This window comes from Pangasianodon hypophthalmus, chromosome 22, assembly GCF_027358585.1.
Source record: "Pangasianodon hypophthalmus isolate fPanHyp1 chromosome 22, fPanHyp1.pri, whole genome shotgun sequence".
Classification (NCBI taxonomy): domain Eukaryota; kingdom Metazoa; phylum Chordata; class Actinopteri; order Siluriformes; family Pangasiidae; genus Pangasianodon; species Pangasianodon hypophthalmus.
The window spans coordinates 19,525,220-19,553,061 of record NC_069731.1 but is presented as its reverse complement, the minus strand read 5'-3'; the positions used below and the strand labels follow the sequence as shown (position 1 = coordinate 19,553,061).

General features: G+C 38.8%; 1 protein-coding gene across 6 annotated transcripts in view; it reads right to left on the bottom strand.

The window, feature by feature from the left end:
- Positions 1–27,842, bottom strand: part of ctnnd2a (catenin (cadherin-associated protein), delta 2a) — a 265,685-nt gene that overhangs the window by 26,118 nt on the left and 211,725 nt on the right. For all 6 annotated transcript variants that reach the window (XM_034298153.2, XM_026938090.3, XM_026938091.3 and 3 more), the window contains 4 exons: positions 18,913–19,030; positions 14,909–15,094; positions 5,774–5,947; positions 2,797–2,947 (listed from right to left, as the gene is read on the bottom strand). In XM_034298153.2, coding sequence (XP_034154044.1) covers positions 2,797–2,947; positions 5,774–5,947; positions 14,909–15,094; positions 18,913–19,030 — 629 coding nt within the window. The remainder of the gene's footprint in view (positions 1–2,796; positions 2,948–5,773; positions 5,948–14,908; positions 15,095–18,912; positions 19,031–27,842) is intronic.

Below are 27,842 nucleotides of genomic sequence, written 5' to 3'. Positions count from 1 at the left end.
AGGAGAGTCAGATGCTGTGTTTTCACAGAAAGCCCAAATTAACATCACTCTGGAGCACTTCTCTCGCCTCCTCTCCTTACTCCTGCTTTAAACGCTGATGAGCTGATGCCATCATCTGCAAACCCTGAGAGAGCGCAGCGGCAAAAAGGCAAAATACAAAAATATCAACAGTGCAAAGAAAATTGTTTTAACCTTCTTTTTAAAAATATATTTATCTCATTGTATAAATGATAAAAATCCTGCCCACAGAGCTAGCATCAATGGAACTGAATACTCAAATTGCACAGACAGACAGACAAACAGAAGAATGGATGGACAGACAGATTAATTCTTCTCATCCCTCAACCTTTTAAAGCACAGCACATCAATTTCAAATCGATAAAAAAGCTCCAGGTCGTGCTCTACTTCATATCTACACACAGAGTCAAAAGATAAAGCCTGGCACTTTCACTCATCAAAGCCCCTTTTCATCCACACCTTCATACTGAACGCTGTAATTACTTCTTTTGTTTCTGCGCGTTTCTCATCCGCAGACAGAAACTGAGGAGTTCAAGTGGACGTGTTGGCAAAGAAAAAAGAACTGGTGTTGCTATGGATATGTTGAAGCTAAACAAGTCATCCTGATCAGTTTGGGTTAGCTGTTGTTATTGTAGTGAGTAAAAATGAGCTCGCACTGCTGCACAGGGGAGAGGAGTCGATTCCCGGCGCAGCAGCTTTATCCGGTGTGTAAATCCAGGTGGTGATTATTAGTCAAATGATTCGGGAAGTACAGCTCTCCAAGCTCAAACGCTCACGGTCATCACCCAGAGGACCCTCGGAAAACCACCGGGCTGTAACGGGAGTGCCGTCGCCATGGAGACGCCCGGGGCCCGCCAGGAAAGCGAGTACATTACAGACAGATCAATAGTGCGTTAGTGATGTCACCAGGAGAATTTCAGACTGAACCTCTACAGAAAATGAATTATGGATAATATATACACACACATATATATATATATATATTTTTTTTTTTTCTCTTTCTATCTCTCCAAAATATATATTTTGAGGAGATTGTTCATTCTGCAGCATTAAACTCAGTCGTATGTACAGAGCTTTTTACCTGTATCTGGATAAAATCATTACGCTCTCAGGTGAATTAAGCTACTTTGGTTAGTAAATCTGGCTTAAAGGTGCTTTAGGTAAGATTAGTAATTTTTTTCCCCCAAAATTAGGTCTCTAACAGTTATATGGGTTCAATTTCTGAATAATGTTCATGAAGCTCCGCCTCCAGGTCTACAGTAGCCCATAGAGTAGAGTGTATATACAATGACTGACAGGAGGCGTATCCAAACACAAACAAGCGTTCCAGACCACAAGCCAGTTTTCCACCAGGTTCTTCTCAGTGACTTAATACACTTTTGCTAAAGTCACGACTTAATGCATTGTTTTTTTGTTATCATGTTCTACAAATCTTCCAGGTCATATGTACAAGTAAGGAATAAAAAAATTGATTACTACACCTTCAAGTCATTTTATCTTGTATTTGCAGCAACGGTTGAAGAACAGGCTCCTGAAATAGCACTTTGAGCTGCAAAGTCAGTCAGACACAGCCTCTACCTCCAAATCGATGAAGGCAGTTTTTATGACAGAATTACAGAGCATGTTTTCGATATAGTCCTTTTCCAAATCACTCACAGAAACCGTGAAATATTTCTACACGGCTGACATTTTCACTGTTAATCTGCTCAAACTGTTGGAACGTGTCTGTGCAGCCCGGCACAGGGAGAGCAAACAATTTTAATCACTTTCTAATTTTCATTACTATTAAAATTATGTGTTCGATTTGACACTTCAGTTTATTTTTTTTTTTTCCAGTCAAACTTTTTGTCTTTTTTCTCTTTCGGTTGAAAAAAAAGTGCCTTTTTTTGACCATCCCTAATAATTCACTCTAACTGATGTTAACTATAAACTTTAGGTTAAATATAAGGTTAAATATACACTAATAGATTTTATTTATTTCACATTACTGAACTCAAAACATTCTCTGTTTACTGCGACAGAAAGCGAGAGAGAACGCAGCGGGAAGATCGAGCTGAGATGAGTAAGAGGGTGGAGAAACGGACGGGGCTTTCAAGACTTATCATTTCAAATCAGAGAGTTCAAACCAACTACACAACTCTCAGTCATTCCAGATTCATATATTAGTTGGCTCATCTGCCAAGAATTCTGGTCTATTTTTGAGAGATAACTCGTAGCAGCGTATTCCAAGCGGTTGCTCTCGTGCAAAAGGAGTAAAAGTTGGCAGGTCTACAGAATAAACCTTTACAAATGTTCACAAAAGGGTGTATCTAGGTGTCATGCAGCATTACAAACACCACCACTGCATTAGAGTGTTACCAAATACTTTGCAGCCTAATAAGCATAAATATCTATAAAAAGATTTAATCCTTCTTCCACAGATGTTTAGTCATTTATGTGGATTGTTAGATTGAGCTCCTCTGGAGCCTGCAGTGTTAATCAGATTGATCACGGATCACAGTTATGGAAAAAACGAACCTGCTTCTGTGATCACAGTGTTCAAAAGCAGCTTGTAAATGGATTCAGTTAAACAGAGAGGACAATTATATTTTCACACCTGATGACTAAGTTTAATTAGCCTGCTAACAACATGACAAATGCACACTGCTTTGCTTTGCTTCTTCCCAAGAATAACAAGAAGCCCAGTCGAGTGCCGAGTGACCCAGTAAAAACACTCAACCACACGCAAACGCACTGCATTAAAGCAACGCAAAAAAAAAACAAAGAAGAAGGACTTACCAATTAACTCTTTATTTCTGACGTCTAAGGCCATGTTTCGTAACGCTGTAGCCACCGCACACACCACACGATCGTTATCTATCCTCAAGAGCTCCACAAGGATCGGCAGTCCTTTCTCTTTTCTCACCGCTGCACGGATGTAGACTGACCACTGAAGTAAAACAAAAAATAAAGTAAGATAGGTTAAACATTGTTGAAATGATTTTAAAATCATCTGTACCCCACATCCCACAATATCATTCAACATTTAGTTTTCTACATAAAACAAACTTTTTACAATAATTTCATAATAATATAATCTTTATTTATGTAGCACTTTTCATTTTGAGGCAAAATCTCAAAATGCTTTACATAAAAGTTTTAAAAAATTATTTAAACAAGAAAAGATTAAAACAAGAAACAATACATTTTAGGACAGAAGAAATAAAAATGATTGAGTATTGATTGTTGTATTGATGTCGGCTCCTTAATCATAACATTAACATTAGTTTCTGCAAATAAACATAAATAAATATGAACACATGATCGTTAGGGTTACTTGACAAAACCAGCTGAAAAACTTGTCCCTCCGGGGATAATTTAATTCCTGTCCGAACATGAGAATCTTATTGCAAAGGAGATAAAAAGGTAGTTATAAACATCACTGAGAGAAATGAACCCCGTCTGAATAGGGCTCTAGATTTGATTTGTACAGATGTTACACTGCCTTACTGGAGCAGCCAGCGTCAAAGCCCATGCTATCATAGTTTAACTGTCGAGATCTGCGACGAATAAGTGTTAAATAAATAAATAAATAAATAAATAAAGCAGCTGCATTTATATTTGAGTGCACTTAATACGAGTGTGAAGTTTCTCAATATTTTTGACGCATTATTCATATTTTGCATTTATGAAGCCACTGTTTTAAGCCTTATTCAGACTGGATTAGTGTTAAACTGATGATGTTTGAAAGGACATTTCAGAGAAGCGTTTTTTTTGATAGGTTATTGAGTTTGCAGCACAGGTACAGCCTACAAGCATGTTATGGTCATATGACCTACTAATGATCCAAAGTGGCCACGCCCCCTACAACAAACACTAATAATAAGCATCAACACCATCACGTTGTATTAAACGAGGTGTGTGTAGTACACATGAAACACACACATTAATACACAACCATTTCTGGACATCTTTTTTTCTTCAATTTTAAGGGTGTATTAACTTTTAAGACAGTGGTACGACTTTGGTGTATGGCTTTTTTGGATCCTAAGGAAACGGGCTTAACGAGTTAATTAGGAGAATCCAGTTTCTCGGATCTCTCTTTATACACACACAGTCACACTGAGGTGGACTTTCTCATTTAACCCACCATGAGTAAGTTTAAGTCCGTGTGAAGCAAAAGCTCTGCAAGTTACAGGACTTTACAGGACTTTATGGCTCATCCCACATCCAATCTCTCCATCTTTCCATCTCTCCAACTCCCTGCCTGGAGCGTATCGATCGGTCCAGCAGCGCCACTTTGGACAGATTATGGTGCTCTAACAACAGAGCTAAAGTGAGATTTGGTCTCAGAGCTCAGAGAGAGAGAGAGAGAGAGAGAGAGAGAGAGAGAGAGATGGAGAGAAGGCTCAAGGAAGAAAAAAGAGAGAGAAAGAGTGTGAGGAAGCTTCTCCTCACACTCTTTTAAACATCTGAGAGAAGCAAGCGATTCCTAATTTCACACTTCCTCCTCCATGCTCGTGCCTCGCACTTAGTAAACACACTCCGGTTCTCCCTTGGCGGAAAATTTGCTTTGAGTGTTTACAGCGGACACGCGCCAAAAACCGTCGAGGTGGATGAATTAAACGAAGTGGTGAATTAAAACATTTCTGAAATGAGAGGAATTTATGATATAACTTTAAATAATGACTTGCCTGGGATCCGTTGTTCATAGATCATTGTATAAAGAATCTGCATCGATTCTGGTTTACAGATCAAATTTAAAGGGGCGGTTTGTAATTTTTAGAGCCCCCTGCTGCCTGGGAATTGAACTACAACAGCAATGAAAAACACTGACAATTCTACATCTTCCCCCAGTCAAGCCCAAGCATTTACATGTAAAAGCACATGATCCTTATGAGTTGCCTTTTAAGGAAAAGGGGCGGAGCAGACAAGCTGTATTGTTGCTGGGGGCGTGGTTTGTTTCAGGGCCATAAAAATGCACTGGAATTTTTTTGCAAATCACATTTTTTTCCCTAAATGATCGTCAAAATCCTTACAGATTTTTAAATACTTTTAAATGTTACAAACTGCTGTTTTGAAGATGTGTTACAATAAAATTATGACACACCTGCGGCCATTTTACCATCCCGCAGTTGATTATTTTCCTACAGCTGCACATCCTATAGTGTTTTTCAGCAATTTGCCCAAAATTACATTTTTTTATTTATTAAAAAAGTCACATTTTACATTTTATCTGCATACAGTTACATTTAATTTAAACAGATTTAGTTCATGTTATAAAACAGAAAATTTTGAGAAACCGCAAAGCGTGAATTCCTCTGTCCTGAAGATGTCAAAAATTTAAAGTTACAGCTTTACCTCTGACCGTCACAAAGCACAGATACTGGAGACTCCTTCCATAAATATTAAAATAAACATCTCCTTACTTTAGGAAAACTTCACCTTAACAACAATTTTTTAAAAACCTATTTCTACTATAGAATCGATAAAGTATTAGAAGAAGCACATTAATATAAACCTTAACCGTGCCAGAGCTGCTGTTAGAGAAAATTAATCAACACCTTCTGACCAATCGATTTTGTTTACTTGAGAGAAGCCGGCCAACTGAAATCATTAGAAAATATTCTGGACAGGTACAAACTGAGTGAGTGAAAAAATAATCAACATTTATCAATATTAGCTCACAAAATTAACTTTCAGAATTCACTGTGATAATTAAAGGATAAATGCACACACACACACACACACACACACACACTTTATGCTGACTCACCTTCCAGCTCCCTGCAGCCAGGTTCTGCAGCGCTCCGGCCGCTCCCTCCAGCGTGTCCGGGTTCGAGCACTCAGAGAGCAGCAAGAGGTACGGCTTCACGATGGATGGATGCCACAACATCTGGATTCCTTTGGGAGGCTCGGCCGTGTCGGAGAGAGGACCTACGCCATCCCACTGCAGGACGAGACAGACAGAGATCAGATTTAAGAGAATAAAGCCAAAGAAGCCAGAGACAGTAGCATATTACACAATACGACAAGAAAAAATATGCCAAGTTAGCAGTTATTCCTGGCCTAATTATAATGTACAAAATTTAAACAGAGAACAGACACAAGTGGCTGACAGACATAAGCAGAGACCACGCCTCCTTCACCTCCTTCACTGAGACCGACAGACACAGAGGCCACGCCTCCTTCACCTCCTTCACCTCCTTCACTGAGACCAACAGACACAGAGGCCACGCCTCCTTCACCTCCTTCACTGAGACCGACAGACACAGAGGCCACGCCTCCTTCACCTCCTTCACTGAGACCACGCCTCCTTCACTGAGACTGACAGACAGAGGCCACGCCTCCTTCACCTCCTCCACTGAGACTGACAGAAATATAGGCCACGCCCCCTTCACTTCCTTCACTTAGACAGACAGAGAGACAGACACAAAGGCCACGCCTCCAGACTTCTTTCCTAACAAGTACAGGGGCCATGACTAAAGACGAATGACAAATCTGACAAAAGAATCATGTTACATCATCATGACGTCTGAAAAGAAAAAAGAGAAGAAAAGAGACAGTTTGAAAATACAGACATTGTTAGTACTCAAACAGGCATGCTGGCCTGGACGTGTTCAGCAGAGCAGACGCAGTAATACTGTGTCTCAGTTAACGGCTGTCTGTCAGACACTTCACACCGAGGATGAGGAGGAGGAGATGAAGAGACGCCAGCGCATGCCAGGAAGCCTGTACGCTCCACGCTGAGCTTCTGAAACACTAATATGGCTAACAACTGTGTGTACTAGAGCCGTCTGTAACACTCCAAAGTCTCACCTCAGCACCCAAACCAACCCCAACCACACAGAGACGATCAGGACTAACCGGACCGCCTGGCAGGAGCCGGGGCAGGAGAGGCAAACGGTTTGAAAAAAGAAAAAAGTCTGAGGCTGAGGGAGTGACCTACTTTCTGGCACAGTGACTCACAAAACACCTCAGCATGAGTGAAAAAAAATACTCCCTCCATCTCTTTTCATTATTAATGAGAGCACGTTCATTCCCTCATCCTGCTCCGAGGATCAACTCTGTCGTTTAATCGCTAGAGGGAAGAAGAATACCAGAGAGAGAGAAAGTGACAGGGAGGGGGAGAGAGTGAGAGAGAGACAGACAGACAGACAAGGAGAGGGGAGTGAGAGAGAGAGGGATTGAGAGAGAGGCACAGAGAGACAGGGAGAGGGAGACAGAGAGAAACATGGAAGGCAGAGATAAAAAGAGTCATAGGGAGACAGAAAGACAGAGAGAGACGGGGGAGTGAGAGACATAGTGAGAGTTAGGGAGAGAGATAGGGAGAGTAAAGTTAGAGGAGAGAACATGAGAGAGAAAAGGAGGGAGAGACACACAGACAGACAGACAGAGAGACATGGAGAGTGAAACAGACAGATATAGAGAAACAGACAGAGAGAGAGAGGGAGGGAGGTAGTGAAAGGCATGAAGACAGAATGACGAGAGAGAGAGACACAGGGAAAAAGAGACAGAAAGACAGACAGAGAAAGATACAGACAGAGAAACAGAGAGACAGGAAGGGAGAGAGACACAGAGAGAGAAAGACAGGGAGAGAGGGAGATAGAGAGAGGAATAGAGAGACAGAAAGACACAGAGAGAGACAGAGAGACATAGAGCAAGACAGACAGGCAGATAGAGAGAGACAGGGAGAGACAGACAGGCAGATAGAGAGAGACAGGAAGAGACAGACAGGCAGATAGAGAGAGACAGGGAGAGACAGACAGAGAAAGAGAGACAGTCACACTGGGAAAGATACAGAGAGAGAAACAGAGAGACAGGAAGGGAGAGAGACACAGAGGGAGAAAGACAGGGAGATAGAGAGAGGAATAGAGAGACAGAAAGACACAGAGAGAGACAGAGAGAGATAGGGCAAGACAGACAGGCAGATAGAGAGAGACAGGGAGAGACAGACAGGCAGATAGAGAGAGACAGGGAGAGACAGACAGGCAGATAGAGAGAGAAAGGGAGAGACAGACAGAGAAAGAGAGACAGTCACACAGAGAAAGACAGAGAGACAGGAAGAGAGAGAGACAGACACAGAGAGAGACAGGTAAAGAGAAACAGACAGACACTATACAGCTCTGAGTGTTCCCTCGTCCTTCAGTCAAACACCCGAATCAAATTCATTCAGCAAGAAAATCCATTTTTCATTTAAGGAAAAAAATGTACACCTTCATCCCGAGCGTCGTTTTTATTCCCTTCTTCCTTCATCCGGTGGAAAACTGCGTGTTTACTAGCAACACTGAGATTTTACTGTATATACAGATACATCACACATCCAATATGCTCCTGTCCTTATTGGATTATTAGTTCTTATTTCCCGGAGTCCTTCATTCGTCTGTTTATGAAACGCAAAAAATCAAAAAATCAAAAAGCACAGCTAGCAAATGTTCAGCTGATTTGTACTCATGATGTGGTGTGGAAACTTTTTACTTAGGTACATTAACTGCAGCTAATTCAGCGAAATGCTATAAACATGTATAATTTTAGTACTTATAAAGTTGCTGTTCTTCATGAACACAGTCCTTCATCAAATTACTGATTCCAGTGAGCGGGGAAATCTTTTGAGAAATACGTTTAAGTGACGCCTGTATATTTAGTTCATATTTAGTATATTTAGTTTATATTTCTATTTCCTATAATCATCATGCTTCTTGCATTTAATCTAAATTAATTCCAACGGTTCTCAAAATGGGGTTCATGAAGCATCGCTTGAGGGTGTGTCATTAAAAAAATGTTACAGTAGCGGAAATCACAAGTCGAAATTATACTTATTATTGTGTGTTTAGATTTATTATCCAGTTTAACTGGTTACTTGAATTCAACAGGTTTTCACAAACACCTCAATAACTCAAAAACAAGTATACCATGATGATTTTACTAAAATATGTTCTGAGAGTGAAAAGGTCAGAAATCAGAACGCAATAAGAATAGTAAGGATATTATGCGGAACAAAAAGTTCCTAATACAAAAAGTATTAGGTTTTTGGTCAGAGATCTTAAAAATGGCAAAAGAAAGACATATGGAAGACATATGAATGATATTTTCCAGTGGATGACATGAACATACTATACACGATAGTTATAACTAATATAAATAATTGCATATAAATAATAACTTTCACCTCTAATAGAAGAAGGAGACATGTTCATGTAGCCTAAATAGGATAAAAAAAACTTATATGCACTGGAATATTTTATTATATTCTCTCTTTAGCTGAAATTGCATATTTGAGCAAGCAATATTTCTAGAATATTATATTTTCATCATCCTTTTATTATCTGTATACTTTACATGACTGGAAAGCTAGCAGGCTGCAAATGTCCCATTTTTCCAATCCCCCCTGATACGCCCCCCCGTCCCCCCCGGTTTCCAGTTTTTCCAGCAGGCGTCTAAACGCTGTCCAAGGAACGCTGTATTACTGAGGATGAGACCACGTGCGCAGTGAGTAAATGATCACTATCTAATGAGAGGATCTATTTCGAGTTGAGAGAACGTGTAATTACCTGACTGTCGGACTGACTGACACGTTTACTGTCACGATGCTGTAATTATAGAAACGCTGACTAATTGGCAGGTGTTTATTGAAAAAGAAAGAAAGCGAGATTTGCTGACAAACACCGAGCAGACCGGCTCAGCGAGTGATACAAATCATGTCATTACATGCTCAGATCATACCGCTCATTCATTTTACATGACATTTAAATGGATTATGGTCATTTTTTAAAATAAATGTCTCCATATAATTTAGAGCTTTTCAATTAAACTATATATTTGAACAAGCAAATAAAAAAGCCCAGGCTTTGTCTCTTTACCACAATGGCACAAGTAATGAAAGTTAATGATTACCCTGACTGAAATGTTAATATTTAGTAATATCTCCTCAATGTTGTATTTCAGTATCTACAGGGAATGGATGTAAAATAGCTGTGTAAAATGGCATCACGTGTCAGGAGTCCCTTTCCAAACAATCTGAGTCATAAAAGAAGCTCTTATATGACAAACACTGGAGGCAGGTTGCACAGGCAAAGCGTAGGCAAACAAGTTATTTGCATTACTTCAAAATAGGGGGTGTAAACTTTTGAACTCATATCATTCATTCATATCATGATTTTTTACTATTAAGTATAAACTAATAGACTATCTGTCCTTTCTGATCATAAAGGGCCTGTCCAAAAGTCCAAAAGTTACGTGAATATTTACTCGTGGAAAGTTCCTCGTATTCAGTGTTGGGTTACGCACATGCAAAAGCACATTTTTTTTGCGTGCGCCATTCAGATTACATTCATCTCCATGTAGTTCACTTCTGAGAGGTTGGCAGATTACCAGGTTTCTAGAATAAAAGCGTACGAGAACCGGGTTTTTCAATAGCATCTATACCACAAACACTTTAAACACAAACTATCGCCTTTAAACCTGATAGAAAATGTGGACTGAAGAAGGAAATAGCATTTTTTCTTTGCCGTCAAATGAAACATGATGTAACATTAAAGCAAGAGACAATTTAAAAAGGAAAAAAAAAACTAATATGGTGATATCTGAATGAGAAGATGAACTAAATCTGAGCATTGAAATAAATCTAATAGGAGTCTAGTATATTGGCAATATTATATTGCTGCATAAATAATCCTAGTTGTAATGATCACAGTAATCATTGGTTTAATTTAACAAAATGGCTTCCACCCTCATTATTCAACAGCACATAGAATAGCACTTGATCCAGCATTTCCTGTTATTTTGCATTTTATTTATTTATTTTTATTATTTATTACATCGTGTGCTGCCAGTTACTCGTGCGCATGACTTAATGAAATCACGAGATACTAAATCGAGGTCATGAAGTCGTAATGTGTGGCGTTCAAGGCGTTCTTTTGTAAAAATAAACGCGCCCACTGTTTGAAGGATAAGCTGACCGGGCACTCATCTGCTCCAGGTCATTTTAAGCTAATTTTATGAATAAAAAATCTTGAGCTAAGCAATGTCACTGATGAAGATGCTGTCACCATCTATGTTGTCTCTGCCAAATAAATTTAAAAATAAATAACTAGATTTTCTTTAGTGTATTATGGCCAAAAATTAAATTTCCTTGTTACATATTATGGTGATACGAACCGCCATATATTAATTGCACCTATAAATGACATTTTTTTCTTCATTTTGTCCTAAGGGGATGCAAACTTTTGCACTCAACTGTATCTTGTTATGAAGCATCAGAACAACTATACACGTTCTATTAACTAACGTTGCAATCAATAATTTTATTTTAACAAGTTGCCTACCTTATAAAGTAATAAATATTTTATTTTACGCTTATGCATGGTGTATGAGGTCATTAGGTGCACAGGTTAAAAAAAAGTTATTTTCATATACAGCATTTTTGTACTAGAAGGCTGACAGCAGAAAGTGCTTCATGAACTCGACTGTGCTGCAGCAGCATTCAGAGCGCTCGGAGTACAGCCACTGTGCCAGTCAAGGCCAGCCACTTGGATTTGCTTCACTGCTCTTATTTAAAACTTATTCAAAAACACCAGAATAGAGAACAGAGAACTGTCAGTTACAGGAATGCAGCTTTATCCGAAGGCCAAATCCGAACAACGGAGCAAAGCTTTCATTAGGAAAGACTCGACTTTTCCATAAGAAACACAGTTTAGAAGAGATGAGGCGAGGTGAGATACTGACACGTCTGCGATGTTTAAATCAAGCCGGAGCATCAGAGGCTGCTGGTTTAGCGGACGTTCATGTTTACACACTCTCCTCCTTCAGTCAATTAACCGTGCTAAATGCTAGCAGCTCTGACCTGGAGCTCAGCCGGATTTCGTCAGCTAGCCAGCTGCCACTCGGCGATAAATGATTTAGCGGAGTACATTAGCCTCCACTTGCCTTCAGGCCGGGTGTCCTCTTTCAAAGTGTCTCACTTCCGCAGGATGAGGAGAAAAGCCAGAGTCCAGCTACAGACTAAACGCCTTATATAACTACAGCAGATTATGGAGAACAGTACTTGCAATAAATGATTAAATGCATATAAATAAACTAAAAAATTATAGACACGAACAATTTTTAATCACTCTTCACTTAAAGCTTTTTCTTCTGTATATAGATCAATCAATCAATCAATCAATCAATCAATGTATTTTCCATAAGAGGTGCAAAATACCAAAGGTGTTCTTATTTATATAAAATAAAATCCTAAAAAAATCACAACAAAAAATTTTCTTTTCCCTGTAGAAGATACTACTTGTCTGTATATAGGAAATGACCTCATAACAAAATCAATCAATCAATAAATAAAATCTTAAATAAATAAAAGCTTTCTCTTTTGTACATAGAAAATGACCTCATTAATTTTTAAAAGAAAAAAAAGGATTAAAAAGGTGTGGTGCAAGACGATAATGACCTTCTCTCCTGTATGTCGATGATGTCATCATAAACAAATTAAATAAAAAGAAGAAAAAAGATTATGTGTAGAGCAAAATACAGAAGATCTTCTCTTCTGTGTACAGAAAATAACATTAAAAAATAAATTAATTACAAAAAATGTCTTTTCCACTCAGTGGCAGAGGCATAAAAATAATTTCCAAACTCCATGTGTGGTGCAAGACACTAAAGATTTTGTCTTCTGTATATAAAAAAACTACATTTAAAGAAAACTCTATTTCTACAAAATAAACTGCTGAACACTCTAAAATCTTTAACAAGTCCATTTAAAAATATATTTAGTAAAGTTTTCATTTGCATCACTTTAAGGTTTAAGCCATGATATTGAGTTTTATGTTTATCATGTTCAAAATTTTTCACACTCTATCTTTAAATCTGAACATCAGGTCAATACAAAGCAGGAGGAAGAAAAAAATCAATATAATGTTTAATAGAAGCATCTTCGCTTTGCTGCTGAGTGTAAAGAAGAGAGACAAGGGGGCGAGGGATCTCAGGGAATGTTTAAATACAGAACGCTGGGGAAGAAACACTCCTGCAATGTTTAATAAAGGAAACAGATTGATTACAGAGAACAGAAGACGACGCTGGAACTGGGACGGATCCTGAACATGAAACGCAGACTAGCGAGCTGATCTGCTGTCAGATGCAACAGAATACTCAGAATCCCTGGACTTACGAAAGAGGAAGAAAAACTCATGCAGTGTTTAATAAAGACGATCTCGGTGGAGCAATCGCTCTGATGTGATATTCGAATCCGAGCGTTTTATTGTGGCGTGTCCTCACCAGGAGAGCGTTGTGATTTATGGACACCAGTTTAATTTAATTTCGATAAATTTATTCAGGATTAAAGCTACAGCGCTAGTCTCATCCATCACCTTTACACACTTAGATATACTTTAGTACGCTCACTTCCACATGCTGTCATCTCCACTAAGGTTCAAACGCCATGTGAGGCACCTGTGAGAAAATGAGTGCATATGCAGAGGCAGAGAGCAACAAAATGATTGTGATTTATCACATCTGGAACGTCCCTTATCCCATCTCATCGTCTGTCTAGTACATCCACAACCCCTAAAACGGAGATACAGAAAAATCAACACTTGATAGACTGCACTAAATGAATAGGATTCATTACAGGATATTTGCAAGTTGGTTATTGCTATTATGTGACCAAAATGTCAGAAAATTGTACCTTTGCTTTGGACTTTGTTTTGGAGAACCCTTTGTACCAGACAGAACTATTACTTGATGGACGGTTCTTCATGATGAACACAAAAAATGCCAGCTTACAAGAGGCAAATGAATCGCAAACAATCCAACAGTTGCACAAGGAACAATTTAAAATGAAAATCAGGCTAAATAATGAAAGAAATTAAAGTAGATGCAAATGATATCCAAAAGAGTAACTGGGTTAAAAAAATCTTTTAGCTTTTCAAGTTTTTTTTATAGGGGTCTGATCCTCTAATAAAGGGACGTATTCAGAGATGAGTTACATAAAATGAATAGATAAAAAACGAGTGAATATCAAAATTACGCACATCAGTATTTAGACTTCAAACACTACACAGAATTTAAGTGAGAATTATACATATGGGGCAGAGTTTGAGTGAAAGCGAGGCATGTCTCACTTACAAAGGAGGATAAAACCCACTATTCCTTCTTCAGTCCGCATTTTCTATCCCTGTTTTTTTTTTTTTTTTGGCTTAAAGGTGAGTCTTTGTGTTTAAAGGCGGTGGGCCAGATACTATTGAAAAACCCTGCCTAAGAAACATCTGGCAACATTGGTGGATTGAACTACACGCAGGTAATTTTAATAATAAACGGTGAACCCAGAAAATCAACTTAAGCAGCTGCGTAAACTGGCTCTGAATACACATAACTTTCCCCATATAAATACTGGCATAACTTTTGCACTTAAGTCAAACCTTGAGTTGATTTCGATGCCCATCTGATATTTGCTTCTTTAAAAACTACCAAGCTTTAAAATGACTGTTCATGTTCTTTCATTAAACCTAATTTTACTGAGTTTACTTTATATTATCAAGAGTATTTTTAGCAAATTTTCTAGCAATCTCTTAATCAAGTAAACAAATAAAAGGTAATAAATAATAGTGATTGGCGCTGTCAATCATTATGCAATCCAGCACGCCCGCACAGTTCTTCTCAGACTGAAAACAGCACCTTTTCTTAGCTTTTAAGTTATAATAGTGGTGCTATATACATACAGCAGGTAGTAATTGTTTATTCAATGACAGATCTGTACTACCACAAAGTTTGTATTAGATTTTAAACCATGTTGCTGCCAGGAGTTTGAAGTTTTAATGCTGCTGGCGTCTACCCTAAAACCTTTCGCTGCATTGGGAACAGGATGAACACGGCCCACAAAAACCACTGCTAATTGCTTCTCCTCTCCTGCCAACACGATCCTCACCTGATCCAGCGCCTTCTTTTTCTTCTTCTTCTTCCCCCAGCAGCCTGAACTCTCTCCGTCCTTCCCGTTGGAGTCGCTGCACAGAAGGCCGTCTAGCTCTTCGGTGCCCATCTGCTGTCCCTGAGAAGTTTCCGCCGCCAGTCGGTACGAGAGGTTCCTCAAGATACACACACAGTTTTCTATGGTCTGAGGAGAACAAGACAGAAGAAAGTAACAGTTAATACACAGACCTAACAACTCATCCTGTTTATCCGGTACATTCCAGACACATAAAAGTGCAGAAGAGGAGAAGAAGAAGGATGACCTCCGGCGCGTTAATGCTTTGTTGCCAGCGAGCCAAATAATGATCAAATGCATTAAGCGGCCATTACTGAAAACATCGACTTGTCCATCGCTTATCAAACAGGAAAAGGTTCTCTTGGTTCTCCTTCAGGGACAGATCTGAGTTTCTGAAAAGCACTAGAAAGAATGGGTGGTATCCCACATCCCAAAGTGCCTAATTACATAATGATATACTTTGTCGTCCTTTTAAACGAGATTAAAGAAAATCCGTTCGGAAAACACGGCAAGCCCGATCCATCGCCGTTTAACTCACACTCTATTTAATGAGATATTAAAGGGAGACACAGTAGCAGTGGAAGAGGGATGCCTGCCAGGCCAGTGGGGGAATAAATGTGAGGAAATTACAATGAAAAATGACTGACTTGCTGCGGCTGCTTGTTTTTGCCGTCGCCGAGCAAGGAAGACGAGCCTCTCTGCAAACAAAAATAATGACTGTAATCAGAGAAACACTGTCGGAATTATGCGCAGGCATTTCAGACATAACAAAACACACTGACATAAACAACTCACGTTCTTCCTGACAAGCTAAGCTAATCAAGAAATATTTCAACCCAAAACTTTAACAAAAATAATTAAAGGTCTTATGGAGCAAATTTTTTAAAAAATGATTTAGCCCTTGAGCCTGATTTCCTAGTAAAAATATTATACAAATTTGAGCGATTGGTGAGATGGACATTTTACTCGTATCTCTCTGATCTAAACAGCTGAACTCGATTCACCTGAATTGCTATATGCTGGTTGCTAGTAGGCGTGATATTACATTAATGTATACAACTGCTCTGTTGAATTCTTCATTCTGATTGTTCGGAAGGTGTTGATGCATTTTCTATAACAGCAGCTCTCGTTCTCGTATGTTATAATAGCTCATTCACATCTTCATAAAACGACGTGTAATCGTTTTCTGTAAGGAGATGTTTATTTAACATTCATGGAAGGAGTCTCCAGTGTCAGAGCTTTGTAGCAGTCAGAGATAAAGCTGTAACTCTAGGTTTTCCAATATCTTCAGGACAGAGGAGTTTACGCTTTGTGGGTTTTGTCAGAAACATGACAAGCTGTGTTTTTCTGTTTATAGCTGCTGTAATGTAAGTGAAAACGACATTAAAAGGATAAAAAGTATGACGTGTCTTTCTTTACTAGATAAAAAAGTGTAATTGTTGGCAAATTGCTGTGGTATAAGAGGAATAAATCACACCAGGACATGCTGTTATAGGAGAATAATTAAATTCCACATGCTACAGTAACTCCGCTTCATCACACCACAATTGATTATTTTCCTATAACACCGTGACACACAGTGTTTTATTCCTGACGTATCTCCCAGCCCTAGTGACTGGAAGGCTGCTCAGGTTGATTGATTTTGTCTCACTTCTAAGTCACTTTGGATAGAAATCGCCTGTCAGATGAACAAATACTGAGCCACGTTATCCTTTTCACAGAATCTGCTTTGTATTTAATGTGTTCAGCACTATCGCAGAAATGTGTTTTCTTGTGCTTTGGCTTCAACAGGTTCTGTCCTGACAGCATGGTGAAGAACAGATTTGTCATTCTCAGCATTTACAGCTCTGCGGGGCGGCTGTAATGGCCTCGACACCAGCCGTGAGAAACGTGGGAACTGGCAGGCTTGGACTGAAAGCTGAGTGATTAGACTGAATTGTCCAAAAGGCCAGCAGTGGTCTCACTTTTGCTTTATTTAGAGTTGATAATGGATTAAAGTGCAGTGATGAAGAGAGAGCTAGTGTTATGCCATATGGAGGCTTGGTGAAGTTCAAAGGGCAGTAACTTTTCTATGTTAGAAAAATGTTAGAATAGCAAAATCCATGTCTCAGGCTCATGCACAACAGAATGCCGTGAGATTCAGTACGGCAAAGAGTAAAATGCAGAACAGGATCTCCCAGGATCTACAATCGAGCAACAAATCTGTTACTCTAGAACATACTCTCATGCCTGATTGGCTTTGCACTGATAGGAGTGAAAAAAGTTTAGACTCAGTCACACAAACCTCAGACAGCCTCACCAACTTCAAGCAACACTGCAACAAAAATAGTGCACAATTTTTTGAAAAAATATGCTTGATTCCATGATTCCCATGCTTGATGGTGACAATCTGAACACAGATGATTGCGTTGATAAGGATTCATCTGCTAGCATGATCGATAGTTATGCTAGTCATGTGTTCAATAGAGTGTGTGAGAATATCAGAGCAGAGAAGGAGGAAGCAAAAGACATGGTCCTGACTAAGTCCAGAAAACTCATCTTGTTTGTCCAGCACGTCCCACAGATGCTCGATCGGACTGAAGTCTGGGGAATTTGGAGGCCAATTCAACACACCTTGTACTCTTTGTCATGTTCCTCAAACCATTCCTGAACAATTTTTGCAGTGTGGCAGGGAGCATTATCCTGCTGAAAGAGGCCACTGCCATTAGGGAATACCGTTGCCATGAAGGGGTGTACTTGGACTGCAACAGTGTTTAGGTAGGTGGTACGTTTCAAATTAACATCCACATGAACGCCAGGACCCGAGGTTTCCCAGCAGAACACACCCCCCGCCAGCTTGCCTTCGTCCCATAGTGCATCCTGGTGCCGTCTCTTCCCCAGGTAAACGACACACACACATGATGTAAAAGAAAACATGATTCATCAGACCAGCCCACCTTCCACCATATATATATATATAAATATGAATATCCATTTGCATTACTTATTACCACTAATGAGAACTGAAATGTCTCCTTGCACTGAGAAAAGAACCAAAAACTATTTTTTCAGAACTGCAAACTTTCATTGGAAGTGTAAGGGCAGATGTAGAATAATAATGATTATTATTTAAGAAACACATTTTTGTAAAACGTCTTTGTATAGAAATAAATGTGCAGAATTGGTCCTTTTCTTCAGCAGAGTGTAAAGTAACCGGAGCTACTTTTTAGTTGCTCCAGTGTTGGAAAGTTGGATAAAGGTCCATAAGTACTGCTTTGGTAAGACTCTCTCTTACGCCTATCTCATCCTCAAGCCTTGTTTTAGTGTTTAATTTGAGTTATGGAGTCGCATATATATATATATATATTAAATATGTATTGAAGCTGCCCTTAGACTTAAAATCATATAAATCAGTAAATAAAGGACATAATTATTATTATTATTAGGATTATATTATTTAGAAATGATGTAATAGTGTGTATAATGTAATGGTGTATATAATCTAATCTAATCTAATCTAATCTAGTATAGTATAAAATTGAATTAGTGCCGTTTTTCTTATAATGATGAAATCGGCATACTCAGACTTCTGGACTGTATTCTGATGCAAGAGCTAGAGAAAGTTTTTTTTGCTTGGTTTAGACTCGAGCAGAAAGTTGGCGATGGTGGAAAAGATGAATGAGACAGAGGAGGAGGAGGAGGTGCTGAGGAAGCTGTAATGAGCTGGAGTTTGGAAATGACCAGAGGCAGAACGCTGAGTCCGGTGTGTGGCATCAGCACGGCTCAGCGCTCAATTCTCATTACCATAAGCGCGTTTCCTGTGCCGGCATCACCACCCCGAAGAGGAGCGCCGTTAAATCATGATTAAAGAACACCATTTAGGAGACAGAAGCCGGGCCACCTTCAGAAAGCATCCAAGCACAAAATATTCACGAATGGTTTAGAGGAAACAAAAGACAGACACCAACCTTGCTATCAATCTCGCTGCTCCCCAGTGCAGTCTGGATGACGAAAAGCAAAGCGTCTGTCAGACCTTCGCACTCCCTCATCCTCCTCCTCGCCTCCTCCCCGGCCGAGCTCACGTTCCTGAAACACAGATATATATATATATATATATATATTCATTATTATCATCATTACTATTAATATTATTATTTTTAATAATACTTATTAATTATTTTGTTGTTTAGTAGTTCATTTAATAAAAAAAATCTAATAATTCATTAAAATATTAATTGAATAGTAATTAAGCAATCAATTAATTAATTAAATGTATTTATTAATTTTTCTATGTTCATAGTATTTAGTTATTTATTTTTCCTGCTATTATTATTATTATTATTATTAGTAGTAGTAGTAGTAGCAGCAGAATTTATTTATAATTTATTTACTTATTAATTACTTCTTAATTATTAATTTAATCATTTTTAATTTTACTGCTCTATTATTGGTTGATTGATTGATTGATTATTGATTTATAATAAATTTGAATAAAAATGTTGATTTCTTCTTTCACTTAGGTGGATTGGTGTGTGTGTGTGCGTGTGTGTGTGTGTGTGTGTGTGTGTGTGTGTCTGCACACAAACATACTATTGCCCAAAATGTTACTACTTGATACACAATACAACTGTAAATGATTTAAGTGTGATTACCTACGAAAATTTTAGTTCGTTTGTGCAAAGTAGGTTGGCCTGGAACGATAGAATAAAAGAGGGAGATGTATAGAGAGACAGAGAGCACAGATCAGCAATGTGTGGGTCGATCATCCTTCTTCTCGTCACACGTTACAGGAGCAGATAAAGCCCACGGTACACGGCGACTCTCACCCCGAAACCCACAGTGAGTGAGTGACACTAATCTGCATATCAGATTCTCCGGGTCGTTTGATGGACTCGCTCTGAATCCCGTCTTCGCCTCTGACACAATAAATATTTGATTGCTTTACTTCTCAAGGAGAAGGGGACAGAAAGATCAAAAATAGTTTATTTATATGGCTATTTATTGCGGGTTGCTGTGTAAATAGTCGTCAAATATTAACCAATATGAACTTCTAAAATCTCCAAAAACTGTGCTTAGTGTTCAGAATCTGAGAGTCTTTATTAGCATTAGCGACTAGATATTTTCCCCGAATACCTCATGGTAGGACTGCAACTACTGATTATTGTTTATATTGTATGATACTTAATTAATCTATTGATTTTTAATCAATTAATTTGATTGGTTGGAAAATATACTAAATTTGAAAATTTTCTTTCTGGCAATCAGCAAATAGTACAAACTAGTACTGTTAACTAGGCTACGGTATAATATTACTAACATTTATCAGAAAAATTGTCATGGCATGAGAATATGATCAAGTTTTTAAGTCAATCACTTTTTATAAATAATCTAAAATCTGTACACTTTCTGTGTGTGGAATCGATTCTGAAGGTTTGGATTTGACTCCTAGTTTTCAGTGCTTTGAATCAGCGAAGACTCATTTTGGAATTGACTCATTTTGAGATCGACTCATTTTTGGAATTGACTCATTTTGGAATTGACTCATTTTGAGATCGACTCATTTTTGGAATTGACTCATTTTGAGATCGATTCTTTTTTGGAATTGACTCATTTTGGAATTGACTCATTTTGAGATCGACTCTTTTTGGAATTGAGTCATTTTGAGATCGACTCTTTTTGGAATTGACTCATTTTGAGATCGACTCTTTTTGGAATTGACTCATTTAGGGATCGACTCATTTTGAGATTCACTCATTTTGAGATTCACTCATTTTGAGATTCACTCATTTTGGGATCGTAGGATGGCGACTTGATGACTTTACATAGAACATATATTTAAAATATATACAGCGTAAAATCAAACAATGTAGCACTTATCAACATTACTGAGTCAATAAAATAGTTTATTAACTAATTGATTCACTACTCGAAAAAGTGACACTTTGTGCTTTGTAAAATAACACGGACCAACTAATGAATGATGAAAAAATCTATTTTTATTATTAATTTTTTAAAAATCAAATTTGATTACTTGTTGCAGCTGTTCCTGATTGCACTCTATATGAACAGATTAGAATAGTAGCTACAAAAAAATAAAAAAAATTATATTTAAATATTCAAATATATTCAATTTAAATATGTAAATCTATTTAAATTAAATATATATTGTTGTTTTGTTATTATTATTATTATTATTATAAAAATAAATGTGGTATAAGAGGAAGAAAACACTGCAGCACATGCTGTTATAGGAAAATAATCAACTCTGGGGGGGTAACAGGATCTCTGCCTCATTACACCACTCTGTTGTTGATTATTTTCATACAATGGCATGACATGCAGTGTTTTATTCCTCACATGGCCTTGACTTAAAGAACAAAGGCAGCGTTACAAACCTCAAGCGTATTTCTACCTCCTTTTTTTAATCCGCTGAAAATAACAGCAAATCAAAATCATATTCGAGATTCCAAAACGGTTCGTCATGTCACTGCAGCAGGCAAGATTCGATCTTGACTAATAGCCCTCGGCTGCCCAGTCGAGAGAAATCACACGCACACACACACACACACACACACACACACACACACACACACACACACACACTGTGATCTCCTGCAGGGGCTCGTCCAAACCCTCCAAGATTCCAAGTAATTTCTCTCACACGGCTCGGAATGAGAGATGCCACGAGACGCTCGTGTCTAATTTGCATTCTCTTCACTCAGCCCGACCCAAATCGATTGCCACATTTCATTTTGCGCAATCGGTAGACAACGAGGAAACAAAATGATGACATTTGCACTCAGAGAAGCTTCTCTTTCCAACACATTAACTTGGCAAAGGCTTTAGAGCTATATCATTTAGCTGGTGCTGATAATACACCGCTCCAGCACAACAAACTCCACTATTTATTCATGTTCCAGCTTTGCCATATTGACTTATTAAATATTTACCACGGCCAGCAGAGCTGCCTGCTGATTCACTAACTAACTTTAAATATATATGAGAGGCGTCTTGAACACACCGTTACTCTGTAACATTCAGTCTGGAGGGAAAACAAAACAAATCACATGCTGTATTGTGGCAGAAGAAGCTCTTTGCTTGTACATATCGTGTAAAAACCACCCAGATGATTATTTTCCTATAACAGCATGTCCAAAAGTGCTTTATTCCTCTTATATGACAGCAATTTGCCCGGAGTTACAATATACATTTATTAAGGAATGATACATCATACTTTTTATCCATTTATAGCTTCATTTAATGTTGAGAAAGTCCACGAAACGAGTTCATTCCGGTTAGTTCCAGCCTCTCTGGTTTCTTTCTCTTGAAGTTAATAAGACAAAATAAAACACAGCTTGTCATATTACTGAGAAACCGCAAAGCGTAAACTCCTCTGTCCCGAAGATTTACCTCAGCTCTACCTCTGACTGTTACAAAGCCCTGACACTGGAGACTCCTTCCATAAATGTTGCATTTAGTAAATAAATGTCTCCTTACAGAAGACTTCACCATATTAAATATTTTTTGAAAGTCTGTTTATGTGGTTTGTCCACAAGTTCCTGTACAAGTGTCTGTGAATGAGCTGTTACTATAGAAACGATAACATAATAATATAAACCAGCTGCACTACTGTCTGAGCTGCTGTTATAGAAAATTAATCAACACCTTCTGACCAATCAGAATTCCACAGCGTTGTGGTATAAATACAACCGTTAAGTCATAAACATGTGCTGCCTAATGATCACAGGAAAAATCTTTAAAACCTTCATGTTTTTTGTATTAAAAGTTGCACTGCAGTGATTTCTGAAGCTTCCTCAGCAGCGTTATTGATGTTCATCATCCGAGTGTTGTGGTTTCATAGTGTTTGTCCGTCCCTGAGCGCTTATTGAGATTCATTTCTGTGTTGGTGTTCATATATTGCACTCTGGGTAATGTGTAATGAGCCTCTGATTGAAGGCGAGGATCAATTCGTGCTCCTCTGGCTTTGACTGAAGGCTCTGAGATTTTCTCAGTTCTATGTAAATTAGGTATGTAACAGTAAAGAGACAAATCCAAATGATTGGCTTGAATGATTCCTTGGATCCTATAATCCATGTGGTCCGATGTTTCTTAAGTTTCTCACTCACAACTTTAGTTCCTACCTGCAATTAGTCCTGGACGAAAAACAGATAGCTGCGATTTCATCTTCTCCTGTCATTTACGACTTCTCCCTAAATGTGTACAGAGACATTACGAAGAAATATAAAGCGATAGCAGAGATTGTTGGTGCCTCTGGTGAGTGTAGCTAGTACCGTTAGCCTAGCTTAGCTGTGTGCATGTGTGTGTGTGTGTGTGTGTGTGTGTGTGTGTGTGTGTGTGTGCAATATTTACTCACTAGTGTTTTTTTTTTGATCATGTATGATGAAAAATAAGTGAGTGATAGATAGATAGATAGATAGACATGAGACAAGGAGAGAGAGAGGTACAGAGAGACACAGACAGGTGCAAAGAGGTAGACAGAGAGAGACAAAGAGAGAGAGTGACAGAGGCACAGAAAGACAGAAAGAGAGAGAGGGAGACAGGCAGAGAGAGAGAGAGAGAGAGGGAGAGAAAGAGACAGACAGAGGGAGAGAATTTTTGTTTCAAATACAGAGAGAGATAAAAAAATAAAGAGACAGAGAGAGAGAGAATTAGAGAGATATACAGACAAAGAGAGACACAAAGAGAGAGAGAGAGAGACAGACAGACAGACAGACAGACAGAGAGAGAGAGAGAGAGAGAGAGAGAGAGATAGAGAGACACTTCTCATACTGGACACACTAACGGGAGAATCAGAGCCCCTTCACACGTGCCTGTCGGTCAGTCGCCGTGACGGTTGGCGAACTGTTTGGACGTCTCTGTCTCAGAGTCTCACTTTTGAACGTTAATGCTGATCTGTCCTTCACATAAACATTGTCTTACATCCAAAACACTAAAACTGCAGCTGGCAGAGGGCGAGTTCTCTGAATGCAGCGTTTTGTGTGAGAAGTCGCACACCGAGCTCTGCCACGTGGGAAAACAGCTAATCAGAGGTTATGCTAATGTGCATCAGGTGCTGCGGAGAGCTTTGTGCATGTCATGCCTGGCTTCCCCCCATGTAATAACACAGTAACACAATAACAGTGCTTCTGAAGGCTTCGGGGAGACACAAACGCCGAGCACTTACTGTTCATAAAGCCTGAGAGCGAGACAAGCCAAGAGCCGAGGCACGAGGGAACCGTGAACTCGGCTGCTTTGGACACAAACCGGGTCTGAAACGTGCCGCGTGTTTCGGGTATAAAATCTGAGAGCAACATCAAGAGCTGTTTTTATTGCATCACTTATCAAACAAATACAGCGTTTAGCCTTTATTTTAAAATATATCTGAAAATCCATTTTATACAATCTTTTATTTATTTCTAAAACTGCTCACTTAATGGTTACAATGAACTCAATTAGCATGTCTAGTATACTGTACTCCAGTACGCATTTATTCATAATTAATCATTTAAAAAAAAATTATATTAGTAAATAATAATGTGGATGGCTTGAAATGACCTCACTGGCTCAGCTACCATGCCTAACTGTGATCCAAACTTATTATCCATGATGCATTTTCACTAGTTAAATCATCCAAAAGACAGGACATTGTTGCTGAACATTTTTCAAATCTTTTAAAACGGACGTTTAAAAGCACAGTTTTTCTGAAGAGAATCTTGACAACACATTAGCCATGTTATCATACCCAGACCTCTCCTGACCTAAAAATAAACAAATAAACAAATATATACAAACAAACAAATAAACAACACAAGAAAATATGGTATATTCATCATTCATGCTGCTCAAAACTGATTTTTTTTCTCTAAACAGTACATCAGTATATTATTCCTTAACCAGAAGTTCATCACCAGACCACTCATTTTTAAAAATAAATAAATTACAATAAAATAAAACACCCACCAGCATTCTTACTACTGAAAATGATGTAAATGATGTATCATTAGCCTTAAACACACACACACACACACAAGAATATGCTACATTTATATGAATAAAAATGACTGTAATTACAACATTCTTTCATTAGTTAGCCAGGTTATGATACCCAAACCTCCCACGACTCACGAAAAAAGATAAAATTAAATAAAAACCCCTAATGCATGTGTTGCATTCATTCTGCTACAAACAATGCACAGGTTTTTTTTTTGTCAAGACAGTCTTGACACAACATTATATCATTACTTAGGCAGGCTTTCATTCCCAGACCATTCATGATATTTGTAAACAAAACAAGTCGAACTCGACGCCAACGTCATGACCGGTGACGCCTCCTCCGCTAACAGCTCTAGTCCTTCTTGTTACTAATGTGTATGGAAGATCTTTAAAATATATTTCACAAGGAAGGACTCTGTTGAAGAAGAACAATTTCAGACTTTTGACCTTGCTGTGACCTTGAACCTGTTTGGATCAATTCCAAAATCTAATCAGATCATCTGCTGGCTACAATGATCATTCCATATCAATCCTACAAACATTCAACCACTCGTTCTTGAGATATCGTGCTAACGAGAATCCCGGATGGACGCACAGAAGGACAAATGGACAACCTGAAAATATAATTCCTCCACCACCTAGTGGCTGAGACATAAAAAATACAAATATCCAGGCTTTCCGTGGTTCATTTCATACTCTTCTGAGACGTACTTCTGGCGAAGCATTAACCAGGGATTAGTGTGATAGCCTGTTCTGTGAAATGCAGATGCAAAGGAAATGAAATATTTCCAGCCATTAAACGAATAAACCTTCCATTCAAAGGCACACAGAATATCCGAGACGGAGACAGAAGACGAATTGGGGTTGGATCTGTTCAAAAAGAGAGCCTAGATTTTCCTTAACCCAGCACTTCACAAGCATCAGTTAAAGTACATGCGAGTCTAGATTTCTTCTGGATATGAGTAAAGTGAAAACTATAGAGATCAGGGGTGTAAGGTGTGATAGAGCTCTGCTGTACTCCAACAATTTGGCATGAAAAAAAGAAAAAAGAGCAATGCCTCATCATGGGATGTCGCATTATTTTTCACAGCTAGCTGCCTATCATAGGCTCTGCAATTAGACCACAGCATGTGCTTGATATATCCAACCATCATCATGATGGAATACCACTCTTCTGACACGATCTACCCAATAACCGAGTGCCCTCTGCCAATATTCAGAAACGATAAAATTATTTAATAAATCCGCAGGGGGAGAGTGTGGGCCGGCCAGCTTTGTGCTGACGAAGCGGAATGGTGAGCGAGTCGCACTTGACACCTTTCATAAAGCACTTCAGGCTTGTCGAGAGCAAAAATATGCAACCTAATACAGCAAAAGAGCTGGTAATCTCCTAGCGTCGTGTGTGTATGCATGCTCACAGGGGCAGATGTCACATAACAGTGTTAATGCTAATCAGAATCGGACCAGAAAAGTGACTGTGATGAACACGGTGAGCTGCACAGTCCAACATGCCTGATCATGAGGTTCTAGAAAGGTGTTTGCTAATTTTCCACGGTTAATGAGGCACTTCGCTTTTACTGCTTATTCATGTAATTTATTTTCCGTCACTCTCTATAAACTCCATCTAATCAATTAACATCCTTTGTTAGCTAATTACTTATTGAACACAGTTTAATCACACCTTGAACTCCTTATCCTTTTCTTTTAAACAAGGAAACCTTTTTTTTTTACAAGGATTTTTTAAATAGTCACGAGGGACTCATTTAGGTCTGCTGTTGTAAACAAATAAGGATTTGGGGCTAAAAGATTTATTATGTGCACACTTCACTGGTTTTCTTCTCTGTCCCAGCAGTTAACACATAAATCCTGGGCCAACAGTTTTCATTTAACTGTAAAAAACGCAGACTGACATCTTAGCAGATGGCCAGTTTTATAAGCGAGCAGTTTTAGGGGAAGATCCATCACACGCAGCCATTTGACTGTGAAAAAGGACACCACTGAGATACCTGCCTGCCAAACACTCGGCTTCATATCAGTCGCCATGTTTGGAATGCTGATAAGCGAGATCTCCCGCTAGCTCAACTCTGGGGGTTCGGAGAGGTAAACATGCTTATTTGGGCTGCTGGGAAACCCTGATTATCAGGAGAGCTCACCGTTTCCCCACACTGTTCTCTGAGAAACTCTGCAGCTGTTCTCCCAGCACCTGCTCTTAATGAAGGCAATTACCTGTTCTAAGTGAAGAGTTGCTCTCCTACGACTTCTTCGGCATATGGGGGCCGCCATTTCTGACTATTTTTTCTTCTCCTCATTTGTATTTGAATTTAATTCCACATCAATGTCACTTTGAGCTTCTGAGGCATTACTATCTACTCAAACGCACATGCCATGGAAGGCCTTACAGCTAGAACAGCATGCAATCAACATTCAATATTCCTTTATGATAATGTCACGTGAAATCCAGTCCAGGCAATTCCACTCACTTCCAGCCCAAACCAATCCACTGCAGTCAAATAAAGTCCAATCCAACATAATGTAGTCTAGTGTAGTCTAGTGTAGCCTAGTCCAACCTAGTGTATTCCAGCCCAGGCAAGTCCAGCTTATTGTAGTACAGTGCACGCAAATACAGTCCAATCCAGTCAATGCCAATCCAATCCAGTCAAGTTCAGTCCAAGCTACTCTAGACTAATTGACTCCAGTTTAGTCCAGTACAAGCAAGTCCAGTCCAATCCAAGCTAATACAGTCTAGTCTATCACAGTCTAAACTAATCCAGTCTAGTCTATTCTAGTCCATTACAAGCAAGTCCACTCCAATCCAGTCAAGTCCACTCCAGTCCAGACAATTCCAGTCCAGTCCACTCCAGTCCAATCCAAAAGTCCAGTCCAGTCCTGTGTTGTCACAGAATGG